Genomic DNA, 19930 nt, shown 5'->3' on the forward strand with positions numbered 1-19930 from the left:
TTAGGGTGTCAGGTTATTTCCCGCCGCCCAACGCTCGGTGTTGAGTCACTGGCTGTACGGTCTACTCCATACCGTAGCAGGATAACCTGGCCAGACTGTGCAAGCACAAGGCATCTAAAATGCCTGCAGTACAGTAATCCAGTGAATAAAGCACTTGCACAGGGGAGCCAGTGTAGATTTCTCCTCATCTTTGAATAATGTTTTCTTTCTTTTGATTTCATTGCGTGAGGTTATGTTTGCCGGTGAAGTCATCCAAGTGCATTATTTGAATACTGTAAATGCACCTTGTTGGATACATTTTGGAAATAGGGGTTTTTTTCATTACATTTGAGAGCTTTAAACTGTGACTCAAGGTTAATTGCATGCAGTAACGGGTCTTAGAATATATTGTGACGCCACAAGGGTTGGCATTTCTGAAGTATGTGTTGGCGGTTAATTCAAAATCACATAATTCAAAGTCCGATTCTTGCGTCCCAACGACTTCGAATTAACGAGGTTTTGCTGTACTCCTGTATTGTTTAAAGTTTTAGTGGTAGTGTTCTTGATTGTTATTAGAAGTGTTTCTGAATTTAATATGTGATTATGGGGAAGCCGTCATATGTACAATGCGGTTAGGGGTGCGCAGCTGTCAGCTTGTATTCGGGAGTTTGTGGGTTTGAACCCCACTGGCGACAGTCCTGAAGATGGTTTTCTGTGGTTTCCCGTTTCCACACCGGACAAATGGCTTAAGGCTACGGCTACTTCCTTCCCACACCCACCCCTTTCTTATCCCATCATCAGTGTAAGACCTATTTGGGTCAGAGCGACGTAAACCAGATAGTAAAAAAATCTAAGGAATCATCATAGGTGTTCAACTGTTCCAGCGATTCTTTATTAGTGCTATTAGGGTTTTATGAAAAACGTGTTATTGGTACAAACTTTCAGAAAAGTTGTGTAAAATTGTTACAGGCCTATATCAGCAAATACATGCAACCTTTGTTGCCAGCTGTGGAGGAGCTGGAAAATTAAGAATTATTCTTCTGCTGACTAAGTATGTGAATTTCATTTCTTAAATGATTAATTATTGTACAAATAAAGTGCAGCTGGATTATGGTGGTTAATTCAATTTAGAGTTTGCAGACTTATGGCTAACACTGGTTGGCATCACTGGTTTGGATGCTTCTATTGTTGAGTGTTCTGTTATATATATGTATTTGTGTTTAGTGGTGTCCAGTCCTGTCCTGTTTGGTTTGATGCGCGCGCGTGTTTAAGTGAAGCATAGCCAATATTTATTGAAGTTTTTATAGTAGGCTGAATGGTATTTGTTTTCCCAAATCCCTGAAGGTGGTTTGTTTTTGTGTTAAGCAGCTGTTTACCTATTATAATGCAATTTATCATCATATTGTAGTGTTTTGGCTTGGTGTTTGATTGTTCACTATGGCCAACAAATACAATTCTGTTTTCTTGAACCAGTTTTCGGAACAGTTTCCGTTCATTTTTGTCAAATATTATATCTACATTTGATAAACTAATGAAATTTTGCAGTCAAAAGTGCCTCACATCCATTTACTGCAAGATCTGCTGCCGGACACATTAAAGAATTTGATATTGAAATTTGTACAACCTTCAGTGGTTAAATGCCTTTGCTGCCGGGATGTAGTGTTTACAGTGCACTATGTCTTCTGGTATGGGCTAGAATAAATTTGTTACTTTCATTGCCCTGTCTCAGTCTCATCCTTGGCTTTGACAATATGAAAGTGATTGAGGTATGAGTGATGCTACTAATACCATTCCTTATGCAGCCAGTCCCTGTTATGAATGGTGTGAAAATATCGCTCATAGGGTCAGTTGGTGCATGCATTTCAGTGGGCTTGACAGACTGATATGTAATAGCAACTTCTGGCTCGGTGAGGAAAGCAACGGGAAACTACCTCACTCCTAATTTCCCTAGTATGTCTCTTCAGTGATGGCTAGGCTGTTTATGACAGCTGTTGTTGGAGCTGTGGAGGATCAAACCAGCCTTCGGGCTGAATACCCAACGTACATACAGTGGTTAGATCCTCCTCTCTTTTGGAAGTCTATTACCACAGCAGGGGAAACCAGAAGAATGATTGTGACCTTGTCATTGGTAGTTGCACTTCCCAACTCGTAGAGCATCTGGAGGATGATGAGGAGGAGGACTTTTCTAATCAGTTTGAAAGTACTTCACTGCCATATATGACTGCATTGTCCACAGATTTCTATTGAAGAATGAAATGCCGAAGAATGCAACAGTTGCATGAATTACATCTGCATCCTAGTCTTCATTTTCTTCTGTGATGTATTTTGTGGCTAAGTTTCCAGTGTTACTGAACACAGATGCAGGTGAAGACCATGAAACCATGGATGAATTACAGTCCCAGTTCCGTGCATTTTAGATGGATGATCTACAAGATTAAGAAGATGAAATGAAATGGCGTATGGCTTTTAGTTCCGGGAGTGTCCAAGGACATGTTCGGCTCGCCAGGTGCAGGCCTTTTTTGATTTGACGGCCTTAGGCGACCTGTGCGTCATGATGAGGATGAAATGATGATGAAGACGACACATACACCCAGCCCTCGTGCCAGCAAAATTAACCAGTCGTGGTTAAAATTCCCGACCCTGCCGGGAATCGATACCGGGATCCCTGTGGCCAAAGGCCAGCACGCTAACCATTTAGCCATGGAGCCGGACATGAAGAAGAAGATGAAGGGAATGGAAGAAAGAATTGATGTGCGGTGGTCGATGGTGGGAAAATCAAGAAGTGGTGGTGGGAGAATAAAACATATGATGGATTAGTTTGTGTTATTCTTGGCATTTGAACAATCCCTCACAGTAACGCTGAATGTGAGAGGATATATAGTCAGGTGACTAAAACATGAACCCAGTTCAGGTCATCTATTGGTGAAAACTTGGAGAGTTTGTTCAGAGTAAAATCAAGGTTACCGGGCGAGTTGGCCGTGCGCGTAGAGGCGTGCGGCTGTGAGCTTGCATCCGGGAGATCGTGGGTTCGAGCCCCACTGTCGGCAGCCCTGAAGATGGTTTTCCGTGGTTTCCCATTTTCACACCAGGCAAATGCTGGGGCTGTACCTTAATTAAGGCCACGTCTGCTTCCCATCGTCGCCATAAGACCTATCTGTGTCGGTGCGACATAAAGCAAAAAAAAAAAAAAAAATCAAGGCTACAGGGCAACTGCTTTAAACATATCTTTGCCAGAGGTTATCTCAAACAGGCAAAATCTGCCCCTGCTGCTGCTTTTTCCTCAACAGCGATATTCTGCTGATGGAGAAGCTTCTGTAAACCAGTAAGAGGGAAGGAAGGAAGGTAGGCCTACCATACCATACATGTTGTTGTAAATTTTCCAGTGTTTTATATTTAGGAATCACTGAATGCGAATACATATGAGAGTAAAATATTTGTGGATTTAGATTCCACTCAGTTTCCCTGGAAATACATGTTGATTTAAACGTGGGTTTGACGACATGATGCATGGAGCTTGCTAGGATAATGTATGTATTGCCCAAGACATGTAGAACAAGCAATTTTGACCATTTGTATCTCCTGATTTCTCGTGATTTTTCCTGATGTTCGTATAAAAATCTCCTGATTTTCGGTTTTGTAAAGTTGGCAGGTATGGGGTTTGAATATGGTATCATGATCTGGATACCATCCCAACAATATTTCATTGACTCGCTAGAGTGATTGCAAGTCAGATTTATGAAGTGGGTGAGTTACAGGGGCTTTGGAGTTAAGATGAAGTCTCCATTATATGATGAGTTTTTCCAACAGCTGCAAATGGAAACTTTACTGCTGCATCGCAAATGTGCTAACACAGTGTTCACAATAAAATGCATAGCAAGTAGAATAGATTGTCTGGTGCTCCTGCAGCTAATGCCACTTCATGTTCCAGCACAAAACACAAAAGACAGAGTCGCATGTCATGAGATCAAGTGTATAAGTGAACACCATAGGAGTTTGTGGTTAATAGTCACTGCAGACACTGAACAGTGTTGGGGAATCTGCGGATTGCTTCTGTTCTGATATAAAGACAATTAGAAAGACAGTATTACATATGGCAAAATAGTAGATCTCGATGGAGTATAATAGGATGATAATTTTTGAACATTATACTTTGTAATTTGTAAATATAAGTTCTTTGTAGGAAATTACATTCTCTTTCCAACTTGGCAATAATTCTTGGAATACTAATTTTGCTGGCCATTGTGTTTCCTTCTGAGACCGTAATCCTCGTGGAGACAGAAGTCTGTGTGGGTGTCACAACACCTTATCAACTGGCCGGTAGGCCCACAATGTACAAATGTAAGATATTCTTGCTTAGGGAATATGAAATATATTCCTTAAAAAATAATTCAAATTGAATGATGCAGCTGACACCCCACCAGGGTACAGTACTTAGCGAGTTTCACTGCAGTCAGTCAGATCGGTGGCCAAGTCGTCATCATGCTTGTCTGCAAACCTCAACAACATGAGTTCAAATTTCATTGCAGATATATTTTTTGTGCAAAATAAACTATTATTTGAGGGAACTTGAAGATAAAAATGAGAATAAAAATATTAGGAGGACTGCAGTGAGCCATATTTTCTATCTCAAACTAACATAGATGTTCTCACAATTACTATTGATCTATCATTGACTCGCTCATTTTCTCCTTATCATGGTTTGCCTTCACACTGCATTGGATGGTATTCATCATGGTTGCACGAAAAGCAGATAAATCCTCTGCAGCAAGGACATTGGATGAAAGCCTCCTTATTGCACGTACATTTCTTCTGGCCAATATTCTTCTTATGTTCATGAAGACACGTCTCTCCGCTGGTAATTTCAACGAGTACCGTGTGCATGATATTGCGTGGAATTCGGATGCCGGCAACTGATTATGTACAAGGCTATGAATCTTTATAGCATAAGTTCGATGAAGAAGTTCCTCACTGTGTTTCGAAGAGTGTGTGACAGGTTTGGAGCTTTCTAATAGTTCTTCACTTGGCGAAAGAAATAAACATCACACGGTTGGCACATGGATGTGCACTTTGGCGGAATAGTTTTTACCGTGCAGGTTGGCCGGCTTTCGTCCTCCACGAACATGGAATCATACATGGCCACATCAGTTTATCTGCCCAATGAATCCAATAGTAAGCGAAATTTGTCTGTGACATAGGTTTTAAGAATATGTTACGGTTTTAAGAATATGTTACAGGTACAACTTGTAAATGCCTTTGCTGGTTGGACCTAGTGTTTATAGTGCACTATGTCTTCTGCTATAGGCTAGAGCAATTTTGTTACTTTCAGACATCTGTCTCTGTCTTATCCTTGGATTTGACAATATGAAAATGACGGAGGTATGAGCGATGCTAGTAATGTCAGTCCCTTCTATGAATGGTGTGAAAATGTTGCTCATAGGGTCGGTTGGTGTATGCATTTCAGTGGGCTTGGCAGACTGATATGTAATAGCAACTCTGACTCGGTGAGGAAAGCAACAAAAAACTACCTCACTCCTCATTTCCCTAGTACACCTCTTCAGTGATGCCTAGGCCATGTATGACAGCTGATGGCAGAGCTGTTGAGGATCTGACCAGCGTTAACGCTGAGGGCTGAACATACACCCAATTTGTAAATGCCGGTTGTCAATTTACCGGATTTCATACATGTACATACACACTTTTTTTGCACATTTCTGTGAGACGATTTATTTCTTGTGCTACTCTTGCTCCAAATTCGCTGGTATTTTCCTGTAGGCATAGAAAAACTTTTGGTAGCAATTTTCCAGAATTTGTTAAAGAATATTGCACCGTATAAGCACGCGTCACTTTAATAATACTATCGACCACAACAATGGTTTCTTTTTCACCCTCATGGGACAGAGTACTTTGGATTTTTAATTGATATTCACAACCCGTCTGGTCGGTATTGATAACGTAATCTGGGATCAAATGTTTTGACAAGAGGTGCCGTCTGCTTGTGGAAGAGCTGTACTGCTTTTAGCGAATCTTCATACGTCGTTATATATGCTTGAACAAAACATATTTTGTGACGTGATGTTGCTGGATTCAATGTTTTTTCTTGAAATCTGTCACTCAGGACGAAGAACCAGTAAATTTGAAGTCCCTATCAATTTTATACTGAAGTGCTGCACTTGCAGTCCACTGTTGCAACATTGGCGTCCCGTTCTTGCTTCAACAATTTGATTGAACATTCGTTTATCTAGGGTCTTGTATTTATCCAAGTCTCTACCCCTTCTGTTGATATGTTTCTTCCATTGTGATAAGTCTTTCTTGCATTTCAAGGCAGGCATCGCTCCATTCTTCTGCAAAGGTCGGATACTCATCTTCGGATGCTCTTTCACTAGAGTTACCACATTTAGGTTAAAGTCGAGTGGTATAGCTACAAAATGAGTTTTCTTGATTTGGGGCGCACAGCTATGATCAGTAAGCAGTGAAGATTTCGTTGGCGATGACAGTACTTCTGTCCCGGAATAGGCACAGCATTTTTACAGATTTCTATTTTGTCTTCTACATTAATCAGTTTGTAAGCTAACGTTGTTGCATATTCCAAAATCGTTACAAAATTTCTTCTCCCATCGGTTTTGAATGCATGGAAGTACAGCTGCTTGCCTCCAGATTTATAATACCTCCTTTTGCCAATGCCTTGACAAAAAAGTGGACAGCATCAGTCACTTTTCACTTTGTTTCTTCTGTCACTGGTCATTGTTCACAGAAACCAGGTTGGTGTGGTGGGCACACTTGTCGAGGACTGCTCTTCATTCATAAGATTGTGAATTGATGCAACCTCCAGAGCAGCACTCGTACGTGTCCGGTAGGTTATCAAAACTGTAATGATAGGCACAATATACAGTAAAACTTGCTCAAAGTGGAATCGCAAGGGCCCAACATTTTTTCCCGAATTAGACAAGTTTCCGCATTACATAAAACATTGGTGTTTATGCCCTAAAACAGTAAATAGTAATATCAGATATTAGTTAGAGCTTACCTGTATCTGTCTACATATGACGCTTGGCTATCCGGATTGAGGTACCGGTAGGTAGTTCTGTAGTACACTGATTTGTTTATTATACATATATAATTCGCTGGGGCCATCAAGGACCACGTTAAGTCTTGTTGCATTTGACACTGAACTTGGCCTTCTTTAGAGCCCAAATTCCCTCATTCTTTGTGAGTGGGCCTGCTTACGCTCCTCTGTCCAAGGGGCACCGTGTCTTCTCTTTGGTTGCTCATCTTGGTTTAGCCCGTTCGTCAATATTTTCTTACGGAAGGCGTTCTCATGGCCCCGATGCTTTGCAAGGTTCCAGCTAGTGATATTCGTTCTCAGCTGAGACATTTCGTGATGTATTGGGAGCTAGAGAGAGACCAGCCACCTCTCTTTTAAATAAGTTTAGAATGATTTTAGTTTTGTAATTTTACGAAGAAATTCTTTGAATTCATCCTTAATGATGCACTTGTCAATGCATCACTGTCTAAAAAATGTGTGATACTGACAGTCGTGTTTTTTAGACATCTAAAATAGGTCAGAATTTTCCTTGTCCACTAATCCTTGAATTTTTCATCTTTGGGAAGAGCAAATCTAGTCTCATCTCCAGGGGTGTAATTGTACTTTGTACCTTTCATGCTGCAATGACAAGGTCCTGCATTGCAGGCTAGGTCACAAAATCTCAGATTTACATGAAACGGTAAGACATCGGTATTATTAGCATTTTCCATGAATAAATGTAAACCAGTACAGAAAATACAAACATGTATCCCATTTAACATACCTTTCAAGCTCAAAATCTTGCATATAGTGCTGAAATATTCATTCTCACACTCCAATAATAACTAAATTTAACTACAACATAAGATAACACAAACACAGATTTATAAACAAGTAATATTACACATATGAGGATAACTTTCTTCTAAACAAAGTTACTCATCATATGTAATCAGAACGATCCTTAGACATAAAACTATATGATCGTAAGGCAGCAGATGTAAACAGATCTGAGTAGATTACAGACCAAGCCAAGAACTAAGCTGTTCGCGTGATAATCTTGCAGCAAGGCTTGCCTTTCTCATTGGCCTCTATGAGTACCATGACAGGACTATTTTTCTCCCCATGTAGATGCTAAACATTACTTCAAGAGTGCCACTTCAAAGACATTTTAACTTGAATTAACAAAATATTAAAAAAAAATTGGTGTTGATTATTCTGTGTGTTCTAAAACTTTTGACTTTGTTTCAAATGAAAAGTTTGGTTAGCTTTTGTGATGCAGATGATAAGATAAATGTTAAGTTCAAGATTTCATTGTTGAAAATTTTAACTGGGAATGTTTTTCTCCTTCCATAGATGCTCATTTGGATTTAGAACGGAGGCTGGCAAAATTCATGGGTACAGAAGATGCCATTGTGTACTCTTATGGGTTTTCATGCATTGCCAGTGCAATACCAGCCTATGCAAAGCGACATGATGTAATATTTGCGTAAGTAATTAAAAACATTATTATTGGGAAATGTACTGATTGGGTGTTCTGTTAACAAGTTTATTTGTGTTCGTTTTTTTCACTCAGGAATTAAAATTTTAACTTTGTTCTGTACTCTCTAAATTTAATTCTTATTTGGTAGCAGATTATTTACATACATTTCCTGCTCCTTTGTAATTTATGTCTTGTTTCTAGAGATGAAAGAGTTAATTTTGCAATTCAGAAGGGTCTGTGTGCTTCCCGTAGCACAGTAAAATATTTCAAGCACAACAGCCATGAAGATCTAGAAGTTCTGTTAATGGAACAACAAGAGGAAGATCGAAGGGTATGTGTTTGTTCTTGCCTATTTTGTAGTTCTTTGTCAGTTTTTGTTAAAATATTGTCACCGAGTGAGTTACCTATGCATTTTGGGTTCCATAGCTGTGATCTTGCATTCAGGAGATGACTGGTTCAAACTCTACTATCAGCACCTCTGAAGATGGTTTTCGATGGTTTGTCATTTTCACATCAGGCGGATGCTAGGGCTGTATGTGCATTAAGCCCACTATTGCTTCCTTTCTAGTCCTAGCCCTGTCCTATCCCATTGTCATTGTAAGACCTTTTATTAGTTTAAAATATATTACTAAAATTTATTAGGACCAACCTATTCAATACAATTGATTTAGTAATATTTTCTAAACTGATGTACATTTCAGTACGCACCAGGCATGAAATTTGTAACGTGTAAGACCTGTTTATTGTCGATGAATTGTAAAATTAATAGGAAAAAGAAATAGTGTCATGTTAAGCTCAAGGAAATGTCCGCCATTGTGTTAGTGGGATTATTATAATAGTTTCCTATCTGAATGGCATGGTTTCAATTTCTGACTCTGCCACAAATTTTAGGTTGAATTTAGGTGCAGTGGACTCCAGTAATCCTCTGTTAACACAGCCAGTGTTCTCCCCAGAAATTTTCGTCATCCGGGCGGTAGGAATGAGTAGCTGGGCAGGGAATACTAGTACGAAATGAATATGATGAAATTTCAATTTATTCCCCTCAGGGCATTAACAGTAATGTCATACAGTTAAACATTAACTGCAAAATTGAAACTCTTTTGGTATCATCACGAGCAAGACATAACAGAGTATCTTGAACTTAGTGTTCTACTGTTCCTTCATAATTGTGTAACACCGGGACTTACCACTCGGTTGCTCTGGAGTGTCACACAGGTTTGTGACTTCATACTGAATCGACTACTCCAATGCTATTCTACTCTAATCCAGACGCCGCACGACACTACGTGATAGTCAAAATAAACATTTAAACTCCGATGTTACTGATGCAATTATGCCGACAATACTGAAGATTTATCATTTAAATTAACAGTTTTACAGTATTTACATTTTAATTTGGAGCACCCAGTAACTCAGTTATGTATTAATATTATCTAACTACAATATATTTAGGTTACGTTAGTTGGGTGGTCTGTAAAAATGTGCTAGGGGGAACACTGATATGGAAGAAAGTTAAAATCCCATTTTTGATCATCCCAAGAGTGGTTTCCCGCACATCTCTTAGTGAATCTGTGGAAGGTACCTATAATGTATTTGTTGGTACTGGTTTTTTTATCCCACGCTTAATTTCCTAATACAAGTGCACCAACACAGGTTATCAGCCAAACCGAACACTTAGCAGGTAGATGGTTATTGATCAGGATGTCTCATATCTCTGGCATGAAGCATCAGCAACATCTGAAATCAAATACGTTGGTCCAATAATTATTTATCAAATTGATTCTTGAAGAATCAAAAAATATTTATACTGTAGATTATCACTGTGCTGTCAGAATTAATCTGTTAATGGATTGATAATTGTCACATGTACAACAAGACATGTATTCTTCTAATTTCATCAAAATAACATATCACTCTGTATTCAGGATTTTTGAACATACATACATACTGTATCAGAAACGCTGGTCCAAGACAGAGTTACCGATGTTTGAAGTCGAACTACGCGCTGTGCACTAGCACCCAGCCGGCTACAGCAGGTCAGCTGAGAGCACCGTGTAACGTGATGTCACGTCCTGCATATCTTCGCCAAGGCTAGATTACGTCAGCCGAGAGAACATTCTAAATATTCTTTTACTGATTACTTTTTTTTGGATCAGTGTACAATTAAAAGCACATCATTATCATCATATTAGCCAATTTTTTATCATCATCGTCCCCAAGTTTGAGGAAAATTCAACCAAGGTTAAGGGAGATATTCAATAAAATGTAGTAGCCTTAATTTTCAAGAATCTGGTATAAAAGGAAGTCAAATTTGCATGTCCATGTCAGTCAACTAAGTACCACAGTCAAGGCCGGATGGTCGACTAGTGGTCCTATATCGTCATAATGTGAAGTACGGATTCAGTTCGCGTCAAGTATTGGACAAATTCTGCGTGCTAAGAAAACTTTAACTCTGCAGTAATCTGTGTCTGGCGTAGAAATTCTCAACACCATTCATGATTGATAGAAAAATTTCCAACACAAATTTAAACAGTTCAATTTCAGTTGTATTTCAAGTGACTAACTATTTCTGAGACTAACTCAGGTGTTATTAGAACTTGTCTCACAGTATTTTCTCACGAGTGCAACTTTTTTCAAGTGATTGAAATATTTTGAATAACTCAGTATTCACATTCTAAAGTGATAGGAATATTTCTCCGATAATAAACTTCGAACTCTGTGTTTAGTTTCATCAAGTGATTAAAATATTTGACTAAGTATTACAATTGAACTTAGGATTTTTCGAGTGAATAACATTCCAAGTAGTACTTCGTAAATTGCCACATCTTTGTGATTACTGCATTAAACTTGTGCTTTGCAAGTGGAGGACATTTCTCACGTATTTCATAAATATTCTTAAGATTCTTGATAGAACTTGTGTCTGTAAATAATAGTTACCTTTTGTATAAGTCAAACCAAGGACTGTCTTCGAACAGATAATATTTGTGTTACAACGTTATTGCTTGTGGTTAAGTGAAGTGAACGGAACTAAATTCACGAGATAGAAATCGTCATTGATAATTTATTGAAGTGATTAATTTCAAGTTAGTTGAAAACTGTGTGAACTTATAAATAATCACCGAGTGAAGTACTTAATTTTTTTTCCTAGTATCACGTTATTCTTAGGTCGATTTTATTAACATTCAACGGTGATAAGTGACATAATGCAATTTCCTAAGTGGCTGTTTTGCATTATGAGTTCAGTTCCATTTTACATTCGACTCGGTCTAATAACTTTTTCATCTGTATAACTCAGTTGCATGTTCAACTCTAGTAACATTCAGCCTTATTTAATTTCTCTCAAGTGATTGATTTGCAAACGCGATCAGATTTCATTGACATTCTGTTGTGTGGAATTCATTAACTAATTATTTGAGTTTACAATCTACCAATGTAGTGATTCATTTTGAAGTCATTGCTATTAATGATTTTGTCTATGCAGAAGCTATTTGCCTAAACAAATACATCTCGGGCACAAGTAAATTGCAGTGTTCTATCTCAACGTCTACAAGAACTTCTAGACCTCCTAGAATTCGAGAACTTCGAGAACATCTAGAATACAATTTATTAAAAATTCCGTATCCACCTTATTCAATACATTAAAATGTTGTTAAGATGAAATTACATGTATATTTATTTTATCAGAACTAGTTTCGACGCTTTATATTGCATCATCATCAGCTGATACGCATTGGAAATATTGGCAAACATATGTAAGTTTATGTACGTCACACAAATTATAAAAATCATAATGAAGATTTAAAACCATGTTATAATAATACTATTTCAAGTCCATATTGTCCAAGACTTGCAAGTATTAAACTTTGAATTGATAAAATCAGATGTAATTTGGTTTAAATAATCATAAGTTAAACAAAATAAACTGAAAACACAGTCTACATAAAAACATAAGCTCTGTTTGACACATTTAAAAAGTGTTTTTGTAGAACCGTATTAAAACTATTCAATAAAGTCTTCAGGCTGTTGTAATGTAGTGATCATAAAGAATCGGAATAAGGTTAAACAACAAACACTGAAGGCACAATCTTCTTAAAAACATTGTCTCTGTTTGACACTTTTAAAAAATGTTTGTAAAACCATATTGAAACTATTCCATAAAATCTTCAAATTGTTGTATTGTAGCGATCGTTAAGAGGCGGATTGAGAAGCTGGTGCTTAAGGAAGTTAACAATTATCTCATTCCCAGTTCAATGCGGACCTGAAATAATATGAAACGAGTAAACCATCGCATTTAACTGGTAAAGTGAAATTTTTTACGTCTTATAACATAAACATTTATGTGACTCACCTCGTGAGATCGCTGTCCTTGTAAAGCACCGAGTAGCTAAGCGAACCTTGTAGTGTTAGCAATCCAGTGTCCAAGGTTGGTTTGAGTCAAAGAGGGGAACTAGAGGAACTAGGGGAAGGAGGGAGGAGCAACTGAGGGGCGGCAACTTGTCGGAGCTCTGGAGGGCGTGATCGTGGAAGGCTGTATGTAAAGCTACTGCGCATAATATGAAATACTGTCCTGTTGTCTGGTATATGTACATTTTTAAAAAACTCAATAAGAAAATCAAAAAGAATATTTGGTTTTTTGGAAATTTCGTTTAAATTAAAATTTGGATTAAAATACTGATCTAAATGTATATAACAGCTCTCCGTAACATCCAGCAAATTACCTTTCCCTAAGGTCTCCAAAATTTCAATGTCTTGTTCTATAGATGTAAAATTATGTTTTAGGTCATGTACATGCTGTCCTACTGCTGAAAATCTGTTATATTTTATTACATTGACATGTTCTGTGTATCTAATTTTGAAACTACGTCCTGTTTGGCCTAGATATGTGCAATTACAGTCATTGCATTTAAATCTATATACTCCCGATTTGGTGTATGGGTTCGACCTATTAACCGAAGTTGCATTGTACAAAACTACAGTATTATTATATCAGTACGAAATGAAATTTTCATGTTATGCTTTTTGAAAATATTAGTAAATTTATAAATATCTTTGTTATAAGTAAAAGTTGCAAATGCCTCATGATTGGGTTTGTCCTTGACCAAAGTAGTATGCAAACGGAATCTAAACTTGTTAATAATACGTTCAATAAAGCAATCACTAAAACCATTAGCCTTAGCTATTTCGGTTCCTCTAGTTCCCCTCTTTGACTCAAACCAACCTTGGACACTGGATTGCTAACACTACAAGGTTCGCTTCCTCTTTGACTCAAACCAACCTTGGACACTGGATTGCTAACACTACAAGGTTCGCTTAGCTATTCGGTGCTTTACAAGGACAGTGATCTCACGAGGTGAGTCACATAAATGTTTATGTTATAAGACGTAAAAAAATTTCACTTTATCAGTTAAATGCGATGGTTTACTAGTTTCATATTATTTCAGGTCCGCATTGAACTGGGAATGAGATAATTGTTAACTTCCTTAAGCACCAGCTTCTCAATCCGCCTCTTAACGATCGCTACATTACAACAATTTGAAGATTTTATGGAATAGTTCCAATATGGTTTTACAAACATTTTTTAAAAGTGTCAAACAGAGACAATGTTTTTAAGAAGATTGTGCCTTCAGTGTTTGTTGTTTAACCTTATTCCGATTCTTTATGATCACTACATTACAACAGCCTGAAGACTTTATTGAATAGTTCTAATACGGTTCTACAAAAACACTTTTTAAATGTGTCAAACAGAGCTTATGTTTTTATGTAGATTGTGTTTTCAGTTTATTTTGTTTAACTTATGATTATTTAAACCAAATTACATCTGATTTTATCAATTCAAAGTTTAATACATGCAAGTCTTGGACAATATGGACTTGAAATAGTATTATTATAACATGGTTTTAAATCTTCATTATGATTTTTATAATTTGTGTGACGTACATAAACTTACATATGTTTGCCAATATTTCCAATGCATATCAGCTGATATTGGAAAATGGAGTGGAAAAAATGAATGATAGAATAGAGAAGAGCCTACTAAGATGGTTTGGGCACATAAAGCGAATGAGCGACGAAAGAATGCCAAAAAAAGTGATGGAAATGCAAATCCAAGGAAGGAGAGGCCGTGGACGACCACGATTGAGATGGAAGGATACCATCCAACGCAGCATTATAGAAAGAAACCTGGACTGGGACACAGTGTTGGAGGAGGAGTGGTGGAAAGACCAAAGAAAGTGGAGAGGAACCATATTTGCCCCTACCCGGCTACAGCTAGATAAAGGGAAATGGTGGTGGTGATGATCAGCTGATGATGACGCAATATAAAGCATCGAAACTAGTTCTGATAAAATAAATATACATGTTGTAATTTCATCTTAACAACATTTTAATGTTTTGAATAAGGTGGATACGAATTTTTAATAAATTGTAATCTTGATTCAATACGGACGAATAATGAAATTTATTTACTTAACATCTAGAATTGCGAGAGCTTCCAGACCTCCCTAACAGTCTAGACCTTCATCGGAAGTCGATCCAGGGGTGAATGAGTATAATAGCAGGACCGCAGTGGATATTACCAGCCCAGACCAAGGAGTGGGCATTCTCCAAATCTTCTGTACAGAGGTGATATGAAATCTAACATTTATTTTGTTAATACAGTAGAGTCTCGATTATCCGACCTAAACGGGACCTGGAGTACGTCGGATCACCGAAAATGTCGGATAATACAGAATTACTTTGAAAATAAACTGAAACAAAGAGGAAGGCTATACTCTAGTACTAAAACAATGACATGTTTTACGGTACTCTATTTATTGAATTATAAATTCAATTGTACAGTATTGAACGAAAACATTGCAGATGTCTTACGAAAAGAAACTTTTCTCCACAGATATTATGCTGCATAATGCCGTACAGTTTTTCTACCCATCAAGCCACCCAGCATTGGCAGGAAAATTAGGGTCCCCTTAATTAAACTTCTTCTGGAAATACACAGCCTTTTCCTGCAGAATGGGGCCAGATATTGGCAGGCCCTTTTCCCGGTGTTGAGATAACCAAAGAAATAGTGCTTCACTTACTTTTTCGTATTCACATTTTTTCAATGTTTTTCTCTGCTCTGGTAGAGCACCACTTTTGAAATTCTTCCCTCTGTTTTTTTTTTCAGTCTCCCACTGTAACACATCCAACACCATAATCTGAAGCAACATTTTGAAGAATTTTTGCCCAGTGACTTAAATGCACACAACTTGTCTTCCAGAGAAACAATCAGTTTCTTCCATGTACTCGCTATACTCACAGAGGATATGAAAATTATAACATCCGCACCCAACCAATACTACAATGAACAATGACTGAAGACTCACTGCACCTGTCCTTGAGAGAAAAGAAACTGCCCTACCGCCAGCGGTCAGGCCAGTGCTTGTCCCATGGACGCACCCTCCACACCGGGTCTGCCTGAATTTAGTCTCCACCAAAAGTTCCAATTAAGTCTACCAGTGTCGGATAACACGGAATGTCGGATAAGCGAAGGTCGGATGAGCGAGACTCTACTGTAAATTCATCAGCAATTTTAAATAATCCATTATACTTATTTCATGCAAAACTCTCCCTCTCTGTAACGCTTCAGTTAAGAACCGGGCACACCTTGTGTCAGCCTCATCCTCAGCTAGCCAACCAGATCAATAATTAGGTTTACAGTACATACACCATCATTATAGACCGTTATGTCTTTCAGCGTTCAGGGAAGTTTGAAAGGCCTATCCTGCCAATGTTAAATAAGCCAAGATTATGTTCCTATATTTTTGGAACCAATCAAGATACAACTCTGCATTTTTTACAGCTGACATTTCTATATTGTTTATGTGGACTGAAGCAGAATTAAAAAATAGAAACCAAAGGAACGAGATATATTAATTTTTTGAAGATGCCATTTTTTACACAAAATATGTGTGGATGGACACCCCTTACTTCATGTCTGCGGAAACCTGTGCTGTGATTCTGCTTCAGTAAGGACAGTAAGATATAATAAAGCATCTCACAAAATTTCATGTATGCATCACAAGTAGTTTTTCAGATACAGGAACATTGTAAAAAAAGTAATTTTGAGAAAATCAGGTTTAAAACTCGAAATTATATGTACTCACTCAAATTTTAAAATTAAGGCTCAAAAGCATCCAGCAGCATAGTCAGGATCCTCTTCCTCGTACCCCCCTTCTCTAAAAACCTTTTCCTTCGTTATGACCTTGCTAATTTGGTGTCTAACTCGGCTGCACGCTCTGCCTTGGCAATTCTTAGTTTGTCTAAATGTTGCAGTCCCTTCACAGTATGACGGCCAGGGTTGATGTTGAGATGCAGTAACACTCTTATTCTTCCCATGTTCCCATCATTAAATGTTAACACAGCATCATTAACTCCTTATTTCAAAGTTCTTAACCCCGCAAATACATTTTTGGGCACATGAGTCCATATAATATTGTTGAAAGACTCGTTGGGATTCTGAGTGCGCCCATGTAGACACTTTCTGTGAAGGTCTGGATGAGCTAGATCTCCGTAGATTGGCTTGATAGCTTCCATAACTGCTTCAGGTATAGAATTCTTGTGTTTAAAACACTCTCTTGGAGCTTCAGCCTTCCGGTCCTTCAGGTCCAGGTGGACAAAGTGAATGTATTGGCTGCCTGTCACTGAGAGTTTGTAGAAGTATGTGGCCCAGACTGCTTTCTTCATACTTTTTAAATTGTTTACATTATATCTGATTGCCATGCCATAGTACAGCTGAAGTTCATTTATTGTTTTATCAGTCAGTCGATGCTTCAGTAGCTTCCCATCTGACAATACTGTGGTGCTCAGAGTTTGTTTCAGTTTTCTAAGCCGTGTGCCCATCCTCGTCTGAACATGTCCTACACACTCCACTTTCTTTATCTCAGTATCACCATATGGTTTTGATTCAATGACACACTTATAGGCTTTAGAATCACCATCCCCTAGAAACTGTGTATAACGAACACCCTTTTCTTGGAGTGAACGACAAAATATTTTCACTGCAGCATCAGCTTCCATACCTCCACTAGTTCCTTCATAGTTTTTCTGACATTTTTCATGTTCACTATTTCTACAGAAACTATAGCAGTGTTTTGTTAGTGCCTCAAAATCAATTACCTTACCTTACCTGTCTATGATTATAATTGTGGCAACTGAGTTTTTAGAGGTGTGGCCTTGTTTTTGCCATGTCCCGTCAAATGCAATAGGTAAATCACTATTACCTTCATTCATTTCAGTGGCCTCCTTTGCTGCAGCCTTCATTGATAAGGAAGCAACAGATTCAACAGCTTTTGATAACGTCGGACATGCACACCTCCAGAGCACACTGGAGTCGGTCAGAGTGCCCGAAAAACTGACGAGACTGATAATTGCTCTACAAGAGGGAAATGTAACACAGATACAGACACGAAAACAGGGAACAAAACCCATCAAAATTAACCGCGGTGTGCTTCAAGGCTCCCTTTTGTCACCGGCATTGTTTAACATCGCTACCAATCATATTGTGGAAGAACTGTCTGAAGATTCTTTAGCAAGGAATTACGGTCACTCGATTGCAAACGAGGAGCCTAACCTCACTATAATGTGTTTCGCCGACGATATGGTAATATTTGGGAAAAACACTGAATCTGCTGCCGAACTAGCCAGGATCGCCATAGAAAGATTTAAGGAACTCGGCCTGGACATCAGCGCTTCAAAATCAGCTTGTCTTTCTACCAAGAAAGGTCGGCTAACGGAGGAGAATATCATCATTAATTACGACTGTGAAATTAAATCACAGTGCAACGGAAGTGCGATTCGTTACTTAGGTGTGAATTTCATCAATGAACTTAAACTGGATCCACAAGCCGTACTCGACAAGACGCGAAACAAGATTGACACCCTTGTTAGCTCACCATTGCTGCAATCTGACCAGAAATTTTCAATTTTAAATAGTTCAATATCACCTACTCTTATTTACCCACTCCAAGTTACCCCCATAAACAAGATACCTCAGACTTTTCTATCAGATGCAGATAAAATATTAAAGAGTGGAACTAAAGAATTATTACAACTACCAGCAGACATTCCGGATCACATGGTATACACCGAAAGGAAGTATAAAGGCCTCGGTTTGTTTCGCGCCACTTGGGTAGCCAAACTACTGCATATTAACATCTGTAATAAATTATCGCTTGCAAATAACGGCTACATTAATGCAACTAGGAACTTGGAACAAGAACGTACAATTTGTTTGCAAGATCTAGGCATAGAAATGAATGATCGAGTTATGTCCAAAAATAGCTATCTTCCCAATGTAAGGAAGGTCCGACAGATACTACGAAACAGAGAAGTTCAGTCATGGACGAAGTTGCCGCACAAAGGAAAGTGCATTGGACTCTTCCAGGAATACACGCCAGGGAACAAATGGATAAGAGATCACCGAGGCTTATCCTATGCGGAACGGAGAGACGCCATCAAGATGACAGCGAATGTGTGCGCCGTTCGCTCCGTGCCAGGAAGGTCCCAGGAGAACACCCTCTGTCGGCGTTGCCACAGAGAGCACGAAACTCTTGCCCTTGTCCTGGGAGCCTGCCCTCACGGGGAGGTATTGAGAAATTCCCGCCATCATACAATACGACACATGATCGAGAGCTTGCTGAGGGATCACAGTTTCACGGTGAACGAAGAGGTCTCTGGCCTAGCTACCGACGGGAGTAACAGGCGTATTGACATGATAGCCTTTCAACCAACTAGCAAGCAAGGACTAATCTTAGATCCCACGATACGCTTCGAGTCGCACGTTGGCCAGGCCGAAGAGGTGGACGCCGAAAAGAAGTCAATTTACCAGCCAACTGTAAACTACTATAAAGATAAATATCACCTAGACAATATTTCCGTCCATGGACTCATGATCGGAGCTCGAGGCACAATCCCTAAATTTATTGTACAACTATGGGATTCTCTCGGTCTCAGCCGGACACGACTTTACAACATCGCTATCGCCGCAATACGAGGTTCAGTGACCATACTCCGTAATTATCTATATAACATCTGAAGAACCGTATTGGAAATTTATTCCTCAGCCTTGTGGTGATTTTCCTACCTGGCCCACTACCAAAGTCAACAGTAACTTAGAAGACAAAATACTGTGTAGTCGACATACTTTGTCCTTGTGGCAGCCTCCAGATGGGGGAAGTTGTAATAATAATAATAATAATAATAATAATAATAATAATAATAATACAACTTCTGTGTACTTCTAAATTCTGGCAGGAGGTGCTGGAAGATTCATGAGTGATCAGAAAAGTTGTGCTGCAGTGAGACCTTTGCCAATAGCTCTCATGGCATAGAAGAGTCTGATATTAGCCTCATACATACTGTTCTTGCATTCTTTTGAAGTAAAAAATAACTTTCTGCCTTAACAGTTAGTG

At 38.5% G+C, this 19930-nt stretch overlaps 1 protein-coding gene across 1 annotated transcript in view; it reads left to right on the plus strand.

Annotated features, from left to right (window-relative positions):
* The window catches only part of Spt-I (serine palmitoyltransferase subunit I), a 398639-nt gene that overhangs the window by 159744 nt on the left and 218965 nt on the right, over positions 1–19930 (plus strand). The window contains exons 5-6 of the mRNA XM_067141884.2: positions 8357–8489; positions 8685–8814. Coding sequence (XP_066997985.2) covers positions 8357–8489; positions 8685–8814 — 263 coding nt within the window. The remainder of the gene's footprint in view (positions 1–8356; positions 8490–8684; positions 8815–19930) is intronic.

Source organism: Anabrus simplex, chromosome 2 (genome assembly GCF_040414725.1).
Source record: "Anabrus simplex isolate iqAnaSimp1 chromosome 2, ASM4041472v1, whole genome shotgun sequence".
Taxonomy (NCBI): domain Eukaryota; kingdom Metazoa; phylum Arthropoda; class Insecta; order Orthoptera; family Tettigoniidae; genus Anabrus; species Anabrus simplex.